This window comes from Rhea pennata, chromosome 3 (assembly GCF_028389875.1).
Source record: "Rhea pennata isolate bPtePen1 chromosome 3, bPtePen1.pri, whole genome shotgun sequence".
Taxonomy (NCBI): Eukaryota; Metazoa; Chordata; class Aves; order Rheiformes; family Rheidae; genus Rhea; species Rhea pennata.
In genome coordinates, this window is record NC_084665.1 from 37,470,682 (window position 1) to 37,492,206 (window position 21,525).

Here is a 21,525-nt window from a genome sequence, read left to right on the forward strand (position 1 = left end):
AACATAAATTGCACTGTTTCCCTACTATATTTGACAGATGTAAGCAAATTTTTATTTAGGAGGAGACCAACAGCATGTTACCTGAATCATTGCGGAGGTATGATGACATTGCTGGAATGAGGCAAGATTGACTGAGCAGCTCTAAGAGAACAGATGGAAGAGCGCTGCTGTTCTGTCCTCTACCTTCATGGCTAGTTTGAGTCTCTCCATTTGATGCACTCCCTGCAGGATTTATGTAACTAGCAAGAACCTGAAATAAACAAAAAAGTTAATCAAAACTGATTTATTTCAGGTAAAAGAACTTTGATTTTCCTTCCTTAAGGAAGGCTCCAAAAGACTTCACTAGCTACTTCGCAAATTCAGTACTGGTATTTATTTCATCAATCTCAAAGATACCTCACAAGGAATTCTATATAGTTACTAGATCACGATTTTCAACTTTGGCTCACTATAAAATTAAGTAAGTAATTATTCTGAATAACTTCAAGAGACCCATTACTATGAAGTTTGTAAATGCTGCTGGAGTTGCTCAAAACAGAAATTTGCAGCTCACAACTGAAATATTTTTAAAAATAAGTGTAATGTACTTTTGGATGGAACTTCAAGATACAGATGAAACAACAGCTTATGCTGAGCATGACAGTTACTTTGAACAACTGCTCGCATACATGCTCTTACTTCAGTAAGCATGAGCAGCCTCCTCCACCATAAAGGTGGAGGAGTCACCTTGGATTTGCTCATCTGTTCTTCCCAATGTTAGTTCTTGCTGAACCACAGGCCCTCGTTGTAAAGGTATGACCTAATGTACTTCCATGTGGTTGATCTGTGGTTGATTTGATCCTCAACTTAAGTAACTACTAGGCTTGAAAGACTGTATTACTTGATATCTCAGGAGCTATAGGCTCCTTTTTCTAGCCTTTTCTCCATACTTTCATCCTCTTTTGCCCTAACCCCATTGTCCATTTATCTGCTGCAATATCTTACCAGTATTCTCTACATAACATGGTTTTCCTAAACAATATTTCCGGAGAAGGGATAAGGGAAAGTGCTGTACAACTTACTGATGTATTCAGCAAAGCGCCGAAGGGTTTTTCTGCTTCTCCCTCCAACTGCTGACTGCCCAAAAGAAACACCTCCTTTCCTCATGACTTATGAGGGTTAATAGCTAAACCTCTGCATGGCATAATACAAAACACTGCCTGGAAGCTTCACCAGGAGTAACTCAGGTACTCTACTCTTTCTTGCTCAGGAAATTGTTTTGGATTTTATTTGTTCTACTTTTGGAAGGGACATGATACTTGTATCCTACAATCTCCAATGACTATAATAAGTGATTGTACCAAAATGGTATCTTCAGCAGTTCAATGCACAGGCATTTTAAGAATTTCATCTCCTTTCCGCTCTAACCCAGCAGTGAGGTTAGCTAATGCATTTGAGCTGACAGTTTGGTCAGCTACACTTCCAATGACTAGATAAAACTAGATAAAAATTTTCCCTAGACTGGCCTAAGATAAGAGGAGTTGGTCAAATTTTGCAACCGGACTTCAAGGCCTACCTGTGCAGGACTTTTTTTCCTTAATATGAGGCATTTGGAAGGGATCTGACTTTTATTAACATGAAGATGTTCACTGGTGACTTAATATTGTCATTTAAACGACATAATAGGGACTTTATTTATAGCATGCCTGAGTGAGATTGCATTATTCTAGCATAACACTACATTCTTGGACACTTCAGTAACAACTATTAGCATTTTCTTAAAGCAGAGCGAAAATATGCAAGAAATGAATAGATAAGATAATTTTGCACACAAAGTCTATTCCCACATCCTTCTTCTCTAATGGGCCTTTTGACTGAATACAGCTATGTCTACAGAAATGTATGACGTCTCCAGAAAAATATACTGGAATGCTTCTTGATTCATTGTCTATTCCAAACTGTCACCTATGCTTACCCACTCAGATCTTTCTAATGCAGTAGCCCAGTGAAGTTTAAAATTAGCCTCCCTCAGAAAATGATCTATACCATTTTTCATGTAGACAGCAGTCTGTAAACCATCTTTTCCCAGAAATACCACAATTACTGTGCTAGAGGACTGAAAAAGTACAGGCTCTGTTTTTGTTATTCAAGTCCTAGAATTTCAAGTGCTTATCGTTAATCAAAGCTTCATTGTCACATACCTGCAGAAGGCACGTAACATACATACCTGCAGAAGGCACGTAACATGCTCTTCTTCTAGTCTTTGCTTAGTCAAAGCTTGTTCAACATCCCATCCTGAAGCTGTGGAGCCCGTTCCAAAGCCTGTACCCTTAGCCCAGTACAACTGCTGTTCTTCAGTTGATGCAGTGTTGTGTGTACTTGACACCTGTGGCTAAAAAAAAAAAAAAAAAAAGTCACCATGTTCATGTTTCTCATCTTATTAGCCAGTTCTATATAATTCCTTTGTTCTCCAAAAGAATATCAGCCCAATTTAACTACTTAACAATGATATCATCAGGACCCAGTAGAATTGCATACTTTAGATAGGAAATCCCTGCAATAGACATGTAATTCCAATGCAGGGCAGGAGGCTAAATTGTTGTAAGTGAATAACACAATAAGCCCATTTTTAATTTTTATTCTCTTTTAAAATACTGCTATTGCTTGAATGATTGCAGGTATAAAAATAGTACCTAATCAGTACCATGCTAAACAATACAGCTCTGTAATTACAGCAAGAAATATCTAGTCAAGTTTAAGAACATATTAAGATGAAAGGGATGGAAGTAGAAATGACATTCAAAGTATTTCTGTACATGTCTGAAATGCCAAGATGCTCAAGCATGTACTGATTTTGAATAAATATTCCAAACTGGCAAGAGGTGTAAGTTGCATCTCTCCCTGACATATGATTACCGTGAAACTGAAACACATGCTCAGATTTCCTCTCCAGATAATAAGGGGAAATACTTTACCCTTAAAGTGTTCTGAGATACATTTGATCACTTTTTTCCCAAAGTGCTTGGACAGTTTATTCCAATGGTTTGAATCACTGCACTTTACTAAGATAAATTTAATATTCTTAATATTGAAATTATTTCAATATTTAAATTTTTAACCTTTACCACACCATTTACCTTTACCACAACAGTTGTAAAAAAAATTCTGATGTACCCTTTTTAATAGTGCTTTCCTTATACATATTTAAGGCCCTAAATATGTGACCTGATTTTCCAGTGGTGACTGCCTGCTGCTTTTGTTAGCATTACTCAGTAGCAATTAGTCTTACCGAAAAGTAGGTCACTTAAGTAGGTGACCAACTCTAATTTGTTATACTTGATTCAAAGCTCTGAAAAGTTTCATTTTCTGTTCAGATTTTCTTCAGTGATTTTCAAGATTATACCTGAAGGATCAGAAAAATGGTGTACAGACAGACTGTAATGGCAAAAAAGGTATCACCTATGAAGTACGATATGTACAGTACTTTGGAATCACCATTCAACTTCTAAACTGGGAATGTAATGCATGCCAGCGATGAAACAGCAGTATGTGTATTCTCATACAGATGTTATCACTCATACACATGCTGTGCCTTTAACGCTCAAGAGGACTGTCACGAGCACTGACTTAAAGCACTTAAGGGAGAGTCTTGCCTCAGAGATGTATGCCTCAGTGCAGGCTGATGGATGTCTAGTTTCAGGTTATCATCTATCACCTAGCAGATACGAATTACGTGAAGACGACCTGTTCCAGGGAAACGGTAGAACTGAAGCAGAAGCAAAAATTAATGGTGGCCTTCTTCCTCAAAAAGCCCAGTAATGCTAAGAGGTCAATGTGTCAGAAGCCTGATACCAATTAGGAGCAGGATATCACAGCCCTCTTTCAAATTTGACTACCCGTTAAAGTGAACTAATGCAGAGTTTCATCTCTTCCTTGCTCACCCCCCTCATCAGTACGAGAAGCTGCTAAAATATGGACAGTCCTATATTTTGCAACATTTAGCCATACTTAGCCATAAGGAACTGTTTCATGCAAGCCTTTGCCACAGAACTGTTACAGAGGGCAAGTTACTACTTAAAAAAAAATAATTTAAAAAATTTATATACATTTGAGGCAATGAGTCTGTCACACAGAAATGGCAACTCATCATTCTAACAAATCGGGGGACACATGCTCTGAGTAGTAGGTAGTAAAATATGGCAAGCATTCTGCCAAAGTTTAACTTCAGGATTCACTTGGTAGCCTAAACACTACGGAAGATCTTTTTTGTCTCAAAATCTCATTTCTCCATCTATAAAAAGAGGTTTAAAAATAATTAATGCCTTTATTCATTAACTCTCACAACTCATTTAAATTTCTTTTTAAGAAAAAAAGGCATTTAAGAGGAAGCAATTTGCAGTCAGTAGAATTTAGACGATGCGTGCTAAATAAGGTAATGAGGTCACGCTATCTAATGAGGATTAAAAGATAAGAACAACCTCCCATTGCACATTATGACTCTTGCGCACTGAGAAGGAGGGTCTCATGAAAGCAACTGGCATGTTTTCAGTTAAAAGATTACCCCTTACTGCCTCATGGCAAGCCTTACTTGTTAGGTAAATTTCATTATTACTGTGTTTGTTTAGAGCATGCAAAGCAGAACTATTTAATCAAGTATTTCCTAATCGCTTTTGTTCTTCATTCAAATGTCTACTCCACAGAGATTAGGCTATGAAAGCAGTGAGATTTTCTCTTTTATAGTTAAGACTCTTATTACATCTCAGCGGTAATTATTTTGCAGTTGAACTTACCTCTGTCTGGTTGGGACTAGAGTTGGGCACTCTCGGTGCATGATGGCTTAGAGCAGACAGACAAGCAAGGATGAGATGTATAGCTCCAATTTCCAGTGCCATTCGCCTAAGCAGTACTCCATCATCAGTAGTCAATGGTGTAGTGCTGAACAAACTGCGCAGCACATGGAAGGGAAGAGTTGGAAGCACGTTTGCTGAAGGGGACTGCAGGATATGACCTAAATTGAAGAAGGAAATACCAAAACCACATTTTCTTTTAATAGTTCAATACAGCCAGTATTTGCAATGATATTCATAATACAAGTAGAAATATACTCAAGGCGTAAATATTCAGCTACAGCAAAATGTTCTAATATTAGGCTTCTCTTAAAAATCTTTCAACAAGAAAAGAGTATAGAAGAAAACATGAATTTACATCCTTTAAGGACTCTAGTAAGAACAAACACTATAATGTTTATGAAAATTTGATTTTCCATTTCCACAGTAAAAATTTACTTTGTTACCAATAGTGAGTATGATTATGTATTTGATTACACATATTTCTAAATGAAGAGAACAAAGGTGGTTCAAACTATTTTTTTCTTTTTCTTTTTTTTAAAAACCTCGCAACTAGGGCAACTTAAAGAATGCACATGGTCAGCTAATAGCAGCACAGTTGACTAGCTGCAGTAGTTTATGATGATGTAGGACTTTTTTATTTTATATTTATGTGACAACTGTGAATTAAATCACTGACAAAATCCAAGTTGTGATGCTATTCAAGTTGAATACATGGCAAAATACTAACCTAATTTTAAGCAGATGAGCTGCATGTTTGAATTCTGTACTAGAATTACTTTAACATTGTAAACCTTTCATACTAGGAGGAAAAAGTAATTACTTCTTTAAAAAGCCATGCTACAAATAATGCATGGACTTATAAACAAAACGTACATAAAATTAGGAAGCTGTCTCTCAATCTTTTTGGTATTTAACAATGCATTTCACATTCCCTCCCCATACATAGGGGAATAGAGATATTTGACAGTGAAAGTACATTAGTCAACTCCATTCAAAGTTTATTTTTTAAAAAAATATATATTATTTTCTCTCCCATTCTTAATACTTTATCAGCTTTATCAGGTCTATACTGAAATATATACTACAACTACATATGCATTTATATGTACGTGTTCCTCTCGCACACACTCGCACAGGCACACAGAGCAGTTAAATTTGTCCGTTATTGTTTTTACTGAAAATAATGACAAAGAATCCAGAAGTTCTTTGACTGAGCTCTTCATAAACAAAATTGAAGTTCTCTGCAAAAAATGTCTGATAGACTTCCAAAACTGTAGATGTAGCCAAATGACAATAAGATAAAAAGAAGAAAATTTAAATATTTGCTCATGATTTACCTTCACAGACAACTGGAACCATATTTATGCTATAAACTGTGGATTTATAAGCATCTATTTTCATATTATGGGCTAAAGAAAAGGTGATTTTAAGGTATATGAAAATACGCATTTCCAATGGAAAAGAGAAATATTAATGCCTTATACAGGGAACTAATGTGCACTGTGTTTATCAAACATCCCATCTTTGGTAAATTCAAACTTTTGGTGTAGAGAATGGCAAAAGTGACTATTTAGACCAGCAACAACAAAGGCTAAGAGGGAATACAATTCCTGTCAACAAACACATCAGAGAAAGAAGAGCTATTTAAGACGAAGAACAATGCTGGCACAATGGTAACTGGATTCAAATAATTTTAGGTTGGAAATTAAAGGCAACTCCTATCAGGAAAATAATCTTCTGGAGCTGTATTCTAATAGCTACAGTGGTGGCACACACAAAAAAACCCCCAACCAACCAACCAAAAAATCCTGTTCATTTAAGCGTTTGTGCTGGTCTCTTTATAGAAAAGGGATAGAAGATATTGCCTGCAACAGCAAGGGACTGGAATCACTCAAGGACATAAAAATCTGAGGGACTGTAACCAGCCCTTCAGGTAATTACTATTCATATGAGGTTGAAGTAAATAGCCAGACATAATTTTTGTTATCCAATTTATTCATGTCTCCTATCCTTTACCTAAGTAAGAAAAATAAAAAGGTAAGCAGAAGGGACAGCAGAAAAAGCTCTCAGCTGGTCTTGAGAGCTAATACATGTTGTCCACTAAAAGCTGCTGAGCAGAGACTAACTTAAATTCCGTGCTGCACAGAAAAAATAGCATTCTTTTCAAGGTCATAAGGAAAGAAAAGTACTTATGGCACGTTTCACATAACGCTGTTTCAATTCTCCCAAGCACTTTAAGAAATAGAATTCTTAGAAAAATATGCAGTTGTACAGGTTTGGTTGCAAAGACACTGGCCACAAATGCAATATTGCCTCTCAACGCATCTGTTCATACATCTGAGGATACCATTACCCTTTCTCCCCCCTCACATTGTTAAGCTAAATTTCCTTTCAAACTGTTTTGATCAGGCCTCTCTTTAGAACATTCTCTCTAACAGTTTATTCTGCTTCTGCTGTAGCTATGCTCTTATGCACTTTGCGTTTGGTTACAGGAATATAAACCTTTGCTCAATTAGTTGAATGTTCTCCGTCAGATCATTCTGTCCAACTGCGCTGTCATCTTGACAGAGTGTCATCTGCAAGCATTATAAGTAGTTATATTACAATTACTTTGACATCTAGATGAGAACTCTTGAATACTGATGTTCTCCACAGAACTTTATCAGGAAGAATTTAATATTTAGAGATAAACCAGTAGTACGGATGCTAGCAACACAGTTCTTTAAATTGCACAAGCCAGTTCTAACTTCCTGCTAAAGCATTACACTGTAAATAAATTTAAGTAAAACAATCTAGCTGTGGTCTACAAAGAAACGTAATAATTGCAGCACATACTTCCTTCACCATCATCTGTAACTCCCAACACCAATCTCAACAGACACTGAGCATGTTTCCGTTCTTTTAGCAGCACCTCAGCATAGCCAGGGAGACGAAGGAATAAACCAAAGGCAGCCAAAGAATGCGCAGGTATGGGAGACATGGTCTGAACCGTTGATTTGATGGGCGGAGGTTCTGCAGCAATCGTTTCTGGTGCTTCATACACCAGTTCCCCTGATTGCTCAATGGTGACCCACTCAAACTGATCACTGTCCTTCTGCTTCTCCTGGGTGGTCGATGTAACCACTGGAGTGCTCACCTTAAAAAACAAGAACGATCAAAATTTTTTGTAGCTATTCAGTTAGTCACCTAGGCAGAATTTTTATTAGAACAGGGATGTAAAGGACATACAATCTTAACACCAAACATAACTAAACAGTCAGAGAAAATTCACCGCCCCTTACAGGTATAAGCACCAGCCAAAATGCATTAAAAGGGCACACTTGTTGCAATTTCAAAACAATCCCAGGAAGTTCCATCTACATAATAAGCAAGTTTGTTTCACCAACCTAAAATCCTCAGTTAAAAAGTGTTGTTTAAATCTAGACGCCCAGACAGTGAAATAAAATATATGGAAGTTACTTTATATACTAGCCTCTTCAATAAGAAATGGCTGATTTACTTTGAACATTTATCACAGTGAGAATTGAACAAGTTTATTTTTAATCTCCTCTCAGAAAAGAACAGTTAACCATAACTGCTTAAAATTAAGAAAACTTTTGGTTATCTTAGCAGTCTTGTAGTAACTCTTTTGTGTTCCTTTCTGGCTTTTGCTTATTTGGTGGATTTTACTATTGTTATGCTCTAGCACAACAGTCTGTATTTCTGTTCAGACTAACAGTGCACAGAGCACTATTCAGCCAGGCATTATGATGGGAAACAGAATGTAAGGGGGATTTTTGTACAGTTCCCCAGAAAACATTCATACACGCAACTAAAATTAAGCTATGATGCCCAAGTCCCTCACATAATTAAACACCACAAAAGCTTCAAGCTTTCATGCTACTCAGATGAACAGATGCAATTAGATTTAAAAATTTTTTATTTTTACATCAGTACTTATTTATGAATCCTATGGCTTTGGTTCATATTCCTTCCTAGCTGTTTTGTGAAAAATTAACAGTCAAATGAAATCACTTTACGTGAGAAGGCACCTCTGAGCACATACTTCTCTACTGAATTAGCGCCTGTAGCTATTGGAGGAAAAAGGAGTGAATCTGTTTTAATTTACGAAGACAACAATGGCATGAAGTAGTCTCTTCCCACCCTTCCTTCCCTCTAAACATAAATGAGCCAAATAACATGGGACATGCACTGACAAATTTAACGAAAATAGTGCACCTCTGTCACAGTCAGAAAGGTTGTGCTATTTTACAATCATATATAGCACTCAGGAAAATGTTAATTAAAACAGTGGATATAGAAGTAACTATTCTTTATCTTTTTAAAATAATCTTTGCAAGGAGGTACAGTGTAACATGTCTGTAGGTTAGAATGACAAGTTACAGTAATTTTTAATTCCTATTAAAACAGAGTTAGTATTTCCATAACCAAATGTCATTATCAGCATGAAGTACCTATTTTCTCTTGGAAGCTCATTAACATAATCTAATTCATCCAATTGAAGTCAATGGTGAAAGGCCTACGATTTCAATGGTAGCTAGACCGAAACTTTTTGTTTTTAAATAGCTCTAATATTTACAATACTCTAACATACAGGGTTAGATTCATGTCTGGTCTAAGAGCTATACAGATGAGACAGATGCTTAAGCTGGAACTTCAACCAAGCCAAACTAACATATCAAAGTTACTGAATGGAGATGGTCTTGCTTCCTTTGAGCTGATTCAGCCCCAATAATCAACCAGAAAACTTCTTTACTGGTTCATAAAGCGAGAGGAAGAAGGGCATGACAGGGTGAGGAAAAACAAGCTGAACTGGCTCAGCAAGCTCAGCAGAGCACGCAGACAAACACCAAAGCCATTACAACTAGGAAGGCAATGGAACTTCCTTCTTCAAAGAGTTCATTTATTCTCTTCTGCTAAACTGGAACCCTAATCCTGAACTGTAACAAAAGCAGCATCAGAATATGCGCCTTTGAAGGTGAGAATTATCATGTGCTTGCAGATATTTTAACATACCTTGAAACAGCAGCTCTAAATGTAACTCGAAAAAGAGCTGAGTGAAGGGGGAAAATACTTCCTACTAAATCAGGCATGACCATATCAGCTACTTGTCCACTTCCCCCCCCCCCCCCCCCAAATTTCTTATTCAAGCAAACACTGGCAAAGCTTGACCCTGATTACCTTGAGATTCAAAGAAATAACAGCCTTACAGATTGTTGGCTAAAGGTAATATATGTAGTACAGCATAGACTAAAACTCAAAGTGTCTTTCTTTTCATGATTTTACATAAATTTTCTTACATCAGAGAAGCATGATTAGTGTTAACTTCTTCCCCCCCCCAAATTTTATTCTTTCAACTCACAGAAATACTTTCATTTTCTTTCAAATCTTTTTTTAAAGTACCCTGAGGATAGAGCTCTAAACAGAAAAAGGCTATGCTAGTACTTCTCTAGTCATTTTTCATGTGTATGTTTAAAATCTTTTACAGTTTTCACATGGGAAATCTTTTTTATATTGACGCCACTTAGGAGAAATGTAAAATGTAACACTTCCATTAAAAGGATGCAGTTAAATATTTTCAATGAGAAATTTGGCACAATTGTCAGCAGACTGATCTAAACCAGAGCAAATTAAGCCAAAATATGTGAAAATATGGAATTATAGGAAAAACATTGCTCTTAAAAAGGGAGGGAGGGGGAAACCATCTCAGCACACTTTTCTACACTGATTTTTTTCACTCACTTGTTGAATTACGTCAGGATAAAGCATAGGGAGTCTCTCTGCAATAAGGGCCAATCCACCCATTCCTGCAAAAACTTGCAGTGGAGACTGAATGGGACATGTTTCAAGAAGTGATTCATCTAGCACTGCGTCCATACACTCATCACCAGGGCTGACTGCTTCATCTTCAGGGCAAGGCCCCAATAAATCCACATGTTCTATAAAAACAGATGGATATAGAAATTAATATAGCATCATAAACATTGCATTTGTTTCCTCCTCCATCTAAAAATGAACTTCAAACACAGCAATTCCTTCCTCAGAAGGCGCTGAGTCAAGAAACTGAAATGGGTAAGTACAAGGTTGTGAGGTAAACAAATAAATAGTGGTATTAGTACCTTTTGGCCAATTTATACAGACTTACATACCATTAAAATCTGATCTATATGGCTTCAAAATTTTGTTGGTTTTGGAAGTATGACAACATACTTTATTTTATTCTATTTTTCAACTATGAGGTAAGAGTAGGTTTGTTACTCTTTGATAGAGTTATTTTGCACAAATTAGTCTTCTGTTTTTTTCTCCAAAATGTTGAAGGAAATTTCTCCTTAATTTCCCCTTTCCCATCATCTACCTCACCATCAATAAAGCCCAGTCAAGCAGCCAGAAGCCTACACCTGTAATTCTCATCTCTCTTCTCTGAGAAGTGCCAAAATGCTCCTCTATTAAAGCTGTCAGATTTCTTTAATTCTGTTCTTCCTTACAAAAAGAAGACGACTTCTATTTTTAACCTTCTGTTAGACTCCTTCCTCCCATTCATGACTAAGCACCTTACCATAGTGTATATACTGTGCAACAGATTAAAAAAAAATCTCATTTTACACATTGTTGCACACAACTTTATATATAGAACCTAGTCATGATTCATTTCACCAAAAAACAATCCTCTTTGCTCATTACCATAGGCCAACTTCACAGTGAATATTCAATGTATTTCCTATAAAAAGTTTATACTGATGATTATATTGCTACATACTATAATGCAAACCTCTTCAAACCTTTCACAGTATATTCATGTGGCAATGCAACATGGATGTAGTGGTCTCAGTATCTCTTCACTGTGAGCAGTCTGACACCCAGTTGAAAATGCATGACTATATTAAAAATGTGCATATGCATACACACCATCATTTGTTATGTATTTGTAAAAACACAGAAGAACACTGTAGTCAATGCAGCTACCAAAATGAACATGTATTTTGTTTTAGTTTTATATGTAGATTTTTAATCTTTTACCTTTTTTAAAAAAAATCTTCTCTAATTTTAGGGAGAATAGGAAACAGTAGGTCCCTATCCAGATTCTCAACTTTTAAATGAGCAAAAAGTATTAGTTTACAAAGACATCATGAATAAATTGTGGGAGAAGCATATCTCTGTAGAGCAACATGATCAAAGTATCTAACCTAATAAGCTTCAATTAGGGGTATGTACATCAATTCTTGACCTAGCCTGAAGAACTATGAGAAATAGAAAAGCTCACCAACATTTCCAAAGCAGGATAATCTTTGTAAGAAAGACCCTAAACACAAAACTTTCTGTGCATTCAACGTTGAATGCTGCTGTTAAGGATACAGAAAGACACCGTTCCACTAGTTTCCCCTATGATCACAGATAATAGCTGTAGGTGGTTTGAACATGCTGGACTGCCTTCTATCGGAGAAGTGGAGAATTCCACCACGTGAAGCTAAACAGTATTTACAGTTCAATTGCTTGTGATGACATGAATTGATCCGACCTCTGGAAAGTTCAGATTTTCCTGCTAAGGAGTATTTTAAAATAAAGATTTTGCAAGGCAGATTCAACCCTTCTATTTCTCGTACGTTGCTCAGAATTTACATTACAGTGTAAAAAGTTGTAAGTCTTCCTAAGGAAGGAAAATAAAAAATAGACATATGTAAATATTAAAAATGCAACTAAAGTGTAACGTTTTGTAACACTCACTGCTTCTCTACAAAAGGTACTTTAAAAATATACATCAGTGAGTAAGGGTAGAGGCAGATCTTCTATTATGTGTGTAAACATGCTGCTACTCCTCTCACCCAGTAAACACTCCTGCAAGGAGGTAAACTTAACCTTATGTACGCCTCTGCAGTGCCTACTTTAGTTAATTACCTTATAAATTTACACCATTTACCGATTTACATCATTTTACCTCCATGAATGTTCTGCAAGTTTTCACTGAAGGCATCAACTTCAGCCATGTGAAATTGCTTGTCACACAAACAAGGGCTACTCCTCAGGTTGAATCAAAAAATGCAAACTTTTTGTCAAGTATAGCAGTAATAAATACAGTTCTCAGGACACCATATTAAGGTATAAAATCTATCTACCATGGATGGTGGCAAAACAAAAGTCTATTTTAAGCAATGAGTGAAAAAACACTAACAAAAATACTAGCTTTTTATAGAGCACTAGGAAAACCTGCTTGACAGATGAGTGGTAATTGAAAGACGTTTGAATGTTAGTGGTAAGATTTTGATCTGTTATATGACAGCTCAATAGATTTACAATGACAAGGTCAGTTTTTCAAAAGTATTAGTCTCACGTTAAAAAAAAAAAAGACTAGCAATCCAATAAAATTTCTAGGAAAGTCTTTGTCTTCACAAGCAACTCTATTAATAAACCAAACTTCAAATGATTATTTAAGTTTCATTAAAATAACAGAAAAATATTTACTAGAGGTTTAGAATTTAAATAAACAGAAAAACAAAAACTGTGTATGAAAGAAGCCTTTCAAAGTGAGAGATCTGCATATCCATCAACCTTTTAAAGCCATTAGATGCAATTAGGAAATACTTAGCTCAGACCAGTAAGCCAGAAAAATAGGTTTTTTGGTTGTTTTTTTCTTTCCCTCTTCAACTCTCTACTCAATCTTTTCTAGAAAAATACTTATCTATCTAAAGAATAGTTTTTACCACAAGCCTGTATCTTAAAGTAACCAAAAAATTAACTTTTTTGCAGCAGATCAGCAGATCCAGCAGCCCGGCGATCAGCACACCATCTTAGCTTAATTTCAAGGTCCCATTCCTCTAATTCCTTCCCCTGAAGGAAGGATGTCAAAATACTTCAAACTAGATTCCCTGGATACAGCTGCCCCTTCTCCAAAACCTCTATGAGCAGGCATATAAGCAAGCAGTTAACAAGAAATGGATTATTACTTACAAGTACTAAACAATGTTCTTAAAAGCTGGAATTACGAAATCTTCAGGACTTGAGAAGAATTCCCTTTATCAAAGAAGCATCTAAGTAACTGAGTTGCTGCAGTTAAAATTTTGACAGGCTTTGGTAACAGATACAGCTTCAAACATATGGCTCCTGCATTGCTTAATCCGCCCTAGGTATCAGTGCAAATACTTACCACTGAGAACTGGTATACACATCAAGAAATAAAATATGTGGTATCTACCAATCAATAGCATCATACCCAACAATGTGGCAAAGAAGCAAAAGTGAAACAAGAACAACCATATTACTATATCTTACTATACACAGTTTTAAGACACAGGCCATGAATTCATTTGTTATCACAAAGCTTAGCACTTGCCTCGTGGTAAACAATGCAGGAACACCATCCAAGAAGAAATAGAAAAATGTGCTATTTTTCACCAACAAATCCATTTTTGTCCAAAATAAAAGCATTTTGAAAAAGAAGGATACAAAAAAAAAAAAAAAAAAAAAGTCAAAACACTCACCTTTTTCTGTGTGTAGACGTTTAAATGAGTCTGTTTTTGATAAGCTTGGATCTGAGATGACTTTGGAACCAAGCTTAACAGTCAAATCGATTGATCTGTAGCCTTGAGGGAGTTTACGGTCATACAGCAGAGTTAGAAGCTGAGCAAGTGTCATTTCAGCCGGTAATGGTTGGCCTAAACAACAGCGGCATTGAGTCAGAGCAGAAAATTATGATTGGGTTATTTTAACATGCCTGTCCAGGTGCTGTTCATTACTTGTACCAAAGATGCCAAGAAAACTAAATATTGCGTGGCTCTAAACCAAAGCCTTACTTTTAACATTCGTTTCCTTGGAAAAAGGCCCCATCAATTTGGAAGAGCCTATTGAAGAACTATGCCAACATTCCCTAAGGCAACTCTGTGCCAAAAGCTCAAGCACTTGGCAAATGCAACAAAAAGCTATGGTGGTAATTTGATGTGCATTTTAAGCAGGTACTGCCTGCTCACTACTATTAAATCCTACCCCTTCTTCATCTTTGTATTGTGACAGCATAAATGTGTGCAAGCATAAGGGAAAATGGTCAAAATTTGAAAAAAAAAAATATTGTACTGAGTGAAAATGACTTTGATTAGAAATTTGCCTCTTAATTTCATTAACTACATCCTTGCTTTTATAGAATAAAATAGATAAGAAATTCTTCTGAATAATACTAAAATATTTTATTTATGTCCCTGTACTTTATCCCTTTTCTAAGGTTAAGAGTTCCAGTCACACCAGTCCTTCTCTCTGTAGAAGAGTTTCTTTACTCTCTAATGACTCCCAACTCTTCTTTTCCTGAAATAATAGTTCTGTAACAAGTGATCTGTCTTCATTAAAATTTATGACTCCTCTGTTCTACGCCTCAACTACAAATTTGCCACTAAAAGAGTATAGTTTTGTCCAGATAGCTGATAAAGCCCGAGTACATACCTGCTCTACATAAAACATGCCAAACTGCTTAAAATATGCTGTTTTTGAAAACACAGGTATTACAGAGTTAATTTAAGAATATTTCAGAACTTTCCAGACAGCAATAGATGTTGGTTGCCCACTCAGAACACAACAGGGCAAAATACTCCTTTAATCCTGACTTGCAGGTCAAACAAAATGTAAGTCACCTTACCAAAAAAATCCATTTATTCCTCAGCTAAGGGGGAAATTTTTCTTAAATCTTGTTTAGGAACCAGGAACTAACCTTCAAGGAAGATCAGCATATTCATTATTTTCATCAAGCTACAGTATGTTGCAATATTTTACTTTCAGTTAAAAGCAATTAATTGCAACAGTGTTCTACCCTTCAGAAGGCTGAATAGACGCATACAGAAGTCCACAAACATTACACTTGCTTTCTAATGACACAACAACCATTGAAAAAGACCATCACTTTAAAGTTTAAAGACAGTTATTAAAGTTACCTGGTAGAAGCTTATGATATAGGTGAAAGACTGGAACACTAATGGTCTTGCTGGAAGACTCTCCTCCTGAGGAAGAGGTACCTACTTTATCCGCCATCATTCTTCCTCGCCTTGATGGTGGGCGTGGGGGGGTAGATGAAACAGCTCTTTTTGACTGAGATTTCAAACCTAATATAGTATAAAAGTAAAAAATTCAAAGTTATTCTGGTATTTAATAACTCCAGTTAGCCAAGATGCAATGTACTCAATATCTTCAATGCTAGGAAAAATGTCCAAATTCTTGGCCCTGACAAATAAAATAATACGAAAGGAATTGATATATACAATCTATTTGGATCTAATCCTACTATTTTTAAACACTTAACAGGTTGTGGATCCTCCTGAGCCCCAAACATAACTGTACTAGATCAGATCATCCATAAAAAACCAAAATCTACTGTTCTGATTCTACATTAAACTAGCAAAGTGATTGCACAGCAATGAGCCCTAGGTTAAAAAAAAAAAAAAAAAAAAAAAAAAAAAAAAAAAAAAAAGTACAAAACATTTTAGGTTGTTTTCTCAGCTGAGGGCAAATAAAGGAAAAAATTCCTAAATTGACAGATATTTCAGAAACAGCCTACTTGCCTGGTCTACCAAGGCGATTTCAGCTGCAGCTCTGGTAGTAGCACATGCAATGAAAGTTACCTTTGAACACGCTTTTAAAGGTGGCTAGGTCAAAACCTTTAAACAACATGAAAACTAAAAAGCAGCATAGATAAATGAAAAACCTACTGAACTTATGTAGCAAGATTCTCGTATTTTGGACAGTTTAAGTTGACTTAAGACTCAGCCAAACTATACCACTATCATGTACACTTCCATGGAGGTGACAGACCAACTGAAAAAAAAGTCAGTGGGTAGCTGGGTCCGCGTACAAAGACCTCAGTGAATATGGCCTTATAAGCAGACAAGAGAGTCTGAGAAGTTAACAACAGCCCCATCTGAAATGCTATACTGTGCTCTGATTTTAGCTGCTCAATAGGAACAATTACAATACTCAGTACATTCTCCAATCACCTCAGTCTACTAAACTAGCTCTTCTCAGATCAGGCCCCAAATACTATATCTAATCTCTACTGATTTTACAAACAAGGAACAAGTTAAACACTGGCTGGGTGAATCTCTGAGGAGACTGAAAAGTACTAAATAGAATATAAGAAAATGTAGACAAAAAAAGAAAGTAGTAAGAACGAAAATAAATGGAATAAGTTTACATTTTTACCTAATTGGAAGAAATGCAGGCAAAAAGAAAAACTTAAGTCTGTTTCTTTCTAAAAAAGGGAATGATATATCAGGCAGTATGATCAGAGATATGACTGGGATAACACATGGCTAGGTATGCTATGCTATTTCTCCAATCGTGATTTTTTTTTTCTCCTGGGTTCTTTTATTCATGTTTTAACCTTTCACTTGAACAGACAAATGTTTTAGATGCTATCAAAACATGTTTACCCTGCTTAGGTGGCAGCTACTGCAAACACCTTTCCAGATAAAGATGCTGCAATTAACTATCAACTGTGTTGCTTTGGATATATACAAAGATTAGCGAAACAACTGCTCTATTAAACACTTGAATTTAGCATTTTCTCTACATCTAAAATCCTGAAATAAAAAGCTTGAGAACACTGGTGCCAGAAGTCAAAGGAAATCAGCATCTCTTCTTCATGCTTCATGAAGTGTAAATGAAATTGAGATAGCTCTATAAAAGCAGAAAGCTAGGACTGTTTGAAGTTCATTAATCTCTCTCATATACCAGAGCTTCAAATTGAAAGACTAATGATCTTTGCAACCATCACCTGAACTGTAACCTTCTTGTACGACTGAAAAATCACCATGTTCAACTATAACCTCCATACCAATTTTGGAGAAGACAAGCTTACATAAGTGATTTCAGAAGGATTTCCAGCTTACTTTTTAGAGGGAAAAAAACCTCTATTTTCAGTTTCCAGGTAGAACAACACTGTTTTTATATGTATTCGCCATCTGACAGACTTTAGCATAGTTGTTATGCAAAGTACAAGAACTTTTACTTCCCAAAAATGCACTGTGGGAGTGGGCAATCAAATTCTAACACACTAGCCAGTGCAAAGATACGGCTCCTTGAAATTCTGTAAAATGCAGTAGCCACAGCATACCACAGATGTGCTTGTTTAAGTATGAATTTGGTGAAGCATGTAATTCACTAGAGGCAGTGTTTCAAGCAGCAAAGACCAGTTCCCGGGAACAGCCAGCTAGATGAATAGGGCAATATAGTTTTTGCTAATCATTTTTAGTAATAAAATGAATTATTGGTTGATATGATTTTTTTTGCATTTAATGTTTACAGAAATTCATTTTTCAGTGGATAGAAGAAAAAACATACCAGAAGCAACAACAACACTATAATTGTCCTGAAACCCATTTTCTGCTTTAACTTTTTCTTTCTCTTCATAGTTCTTTTTTTCTTTATCTTCTTTCTGCTCATTAATTAGTTTAGCTGTGATACTGGGTGTATCTATAGGAAGGAAAAAAGAAAAAAAGAAAAAAAAAGGTATTTTAAGATATCAAGTTAACTTTATTACCAGTTCCTAGGCTGTTAACAAGGTATTTACCATTCTCTACTATTTTACTGGCTTACCGCTCTATCCCAGGCAGTAATAGTTTTATAAATACCTAAAATTAAGATGTTAGGATAAGCTTGACAAAAAAAAAAAAAAAAAAAAGAAAAGAAAGAAAGAAAGAAAGAAAGTCAAAACAAACAAACAAAACCCAAATGCACACACTTTCCTCTAATAATTTTAAACTAGTTATTAAGCTTAGGGTATCCAGTATCATACATTGATACAATTTCAGTACTGGTGAGTAGGACTGTTCTTTTGAAATTGAAAGATGCTCAAAGAACACACTACACTCAAAATTTGTGCCATTTGCTTAAGTGATTGCTAGATTACAGCAGCTCAACTATTTTGGCTAGCACAGACCATAAATACCAGGAAGTAACTACTAAATTACTGATTACTGGTTACAGTGGATCATTTTCCACCTGCTGAGATGCAACACTAGCACTAAAACAGTCAAATAATTTCCTAATTGTTTCCGAGTAGGTTCTTGTTTCTACTAAATCACAGCCTTAAGCCACAATCATGGCTCAAGACCTAGAAGAACAGTTCAGCTTTCTTTAATTTCCATATCTATAGTTTAGGCACTGAAAGAGATAGCGTGACCTGATTGGAAATACATTATGATTTATGCCTGAAGACACCAGTCACGTCTATGTCTACCCACTAGGACAGACCAAAAGAAGATATGAATAATGAAAATGCCTATACTGAGGACTCAACATCCACACTAAGTATTTCAGATTGGGTGTGGGGTTTTAAAATTATTTGTTATTATTAATAGTATTATTATTATTATTTTCTACACTTCAAAGTAGCTCTAGTCTGGTCCCACTGATTGAACGACCATTTATTAGTAGAGTATTTATAAATTTATTAATAAAATTATCGAGGAAGCTAAAACAATGGTATTTTCAGTGTTCAGATGATACCTAGCTTTGTTCCTCAATTTTGCTGAACAGTATCATAACTCAAGGCTAAAGGAGGTGGCCTGCAAAGTAACTGGTACTCATCCTTGACAATCATATCTGCAATGATACTGCACATTTCCTTCCTGTGAGCAGCAGATTTAGCAACGATTTTAGACGATGTTTCTTTGAAGGCAGGAAAAAAGTGTGAGAGATGAACACAATTACTGTGATTTATTTTTGCAGAAAGTATGACATAATCAATTTGTGGTTTTAGTATCATACAGAAAATACTGATGTTATATTTAAAAAAATGAATCCAAGGAATAGCCTCTGACACAGGATTTTCACAAGTTCTTATTATTGTTGTGGTGACAGTAGTTTAAAGTTAGGGTAATAGCCTTTTTTTTTTTTTTTTTTTTTTTTAAAAAAAAAGTTTTCATATAATTTGGATAGCAGCAAGTCCAAATAACATGCAAACAGGAACAGTATATCCTAAGGTTCCTGCTTCTGCATAATTACAGCTCCAGCCAGATGCCAGTTTTTCCCCAGTCTTGGAGACGAGGGTTATTCAAAAACTACGCAGAAGGAGAAACAGGCTTTAATAAAGCCTACTGGACACTGGAAATTCTCCTAATCACAACCATTTGTGGTCAGCCAGTAGCACGCAGAAGGGCAGCACAGCTAGGCAAGAAGCTATTGACAGCGGTATTTTCGCTTTACTTGAAACTGGAACAAGTTAACCTAGTGTAGAAAATAAGTTTATTGCGTTTTTACTAGAAATTTGTCAGGAATAGAAACATAGTACTTAAGGGCTGTGAATTGGGTAAATCCTGCCTGTAATTGAAAGGCCATGGTGTATTTCTAGCAAATCAAGAGTTTTCTCAATCCGACCTGTCTTAAAGGCATAGTCCAATCGTTAATACAACCATTAATGAAGAAAAATGACCTTAATCGAGAATTAACATTCCCAACAGATAGAAGAAAAATAAAGCACAAGAGGAAAACGACAAAACAGACCACCTTTTTTTAGAAGCTTATTCAGGTAATTGGCAATATTTTTTCAGATGTATACAGCAAGTCTTTATTGCCTATGTGTGCATGAAAATATTTTGTGCTAAGCAGATCAGTTATGCATGTGACAAGACGGTTCAGTTAAAAAGAGAAATGTTTTCTTAGGTAAGTGCTCTATTTTTACAGAAAGAGGGGCTGAAATATGAGAAAACAAATGTTAATTTATACTCTTTTTGTCCTATTTACACTTATTTTTAAAAGGAAATTATAAAAAAGAGTTAAAGCACTCCGCAGTATTAACTTGTGTGATCCATGAGGGCCACCAAAAATTGAGTCCTTTCTTCCCCTCCATAGGTCCCTTCCCCCTCCCATTTCACCCTCCCTCAACCCCCTCAAATACACAGTTTACTCCTCATATATTCAAGTCTTCTCTACTCTCCTAAACACAGACTTCATAGAATGATATACAAGAATCAAAGCATTTAATACAATAATAATAAAAAAAATTAGTTAATCTGATTTTTTCTAGATTTAATTCTTCCAATTTAAAATGAAATTGAAGCCAAAGAATAACAATTCCCTAGCAAAATCCAATGTTGGGATGCTTTACAACGTCAGCATTTGACCACTTTCAATTACACGCATTACAACACATCACGTCAGTACGTTCCCCTCCCCAGACGCTGCCAGCACCGGCTCTCAGCTTGGCCCCCGTACGCCACTGAGGCGGCTAGTCGGTGGTGCCTGTGGCACTGTTTAATAACTGATACGTACCTCATACCCAGCGAGCTATTCCACCCACTACAGTAATCCTGACCGGAAATAACACAAGGGTCTAAAGACCTTTGCCACACTCTACACATGACCTTGTTCGGACGCTAAGTGAACAGAGAATTCTATCAAAAACCGTAAATTATTGATCACAGGTAAATAAGTTTCATGCATTTTTCTAGGCTTCGCTATTTTTTTAGCCAAAGCCCAAAGCATGTTGTGTTCTGTCCAGTGTTGGAAATGCCAAATGGAGTCTAGCATTGGAAATGTCATGTAGTACTTCTGTCATCTTGTTGTTAAGTACATTCGGGCAATATCTTTATTTTAAAGCACTATGCAGAAAAGCTGAAACTGTCACCACAGCGTTTGTTGATAATTTTAAAGTTTTCAGTAGATATATGTATATAAAAAGCAGTAGTTCCTCTGAACTCCACAAAGATCTGCTTCAGAAATTAAAGTT

At 35.9% G+C, this 21,525-nt stretch overlaps 1 protein-coding gene across 5 annotated transcripts in view; it reads right to left on the bottom strand.

Annotated features, from left to right (window-relative positions):
• The window catches only part of BIRC6 (baculoviral IAP repeat containing 6), a 192,248-nt gene that overhangs the window by 52,811 nt on the left and 117,912 nt on the right, over positions 1 to 21,525 (bottom strand). For all 5 annotated transcript variants that reach the window (XM_062572049.1, XM_062572052.1, XM_062572053.1 and 2 more), the window contains 8 exons: positions 18,138 to 18,269; positions 15,737 to 15,904; positions 14,303 to 14,476; positions 10,572 to 10,768; positions 7,665 to 7,965; positions 4,770 to 4,987; positions 2,207 to 2,371; positions 82 to 250 (listed from right to left, as the gene is read on the bottom strand). In XM_062572049.1, coding sequence (XP_062428033.1) covers positions 82 to 250; positions 2,207 to 2,371; positions 4,770 to 4,987; positions 7,665 to 7,965; positions 10,572 to 10,768; positions 14,303 to 14,476; positions 15,737 to 15,904; positions 18,138 to 18,269 — 1,524 coding nt within the window. The remainder of the gene's footprint in view (positions 1 to 81; positions 251 to 2,206; positions 2,372 to 4,769; positions 4,988 to 7,664; positions 7,966 to 10,571; positions 10,769 to 14,302; positions 14,477 to 15,736; positions 15,905 to 18,137; positions 18,270 to 21,525) is intronic.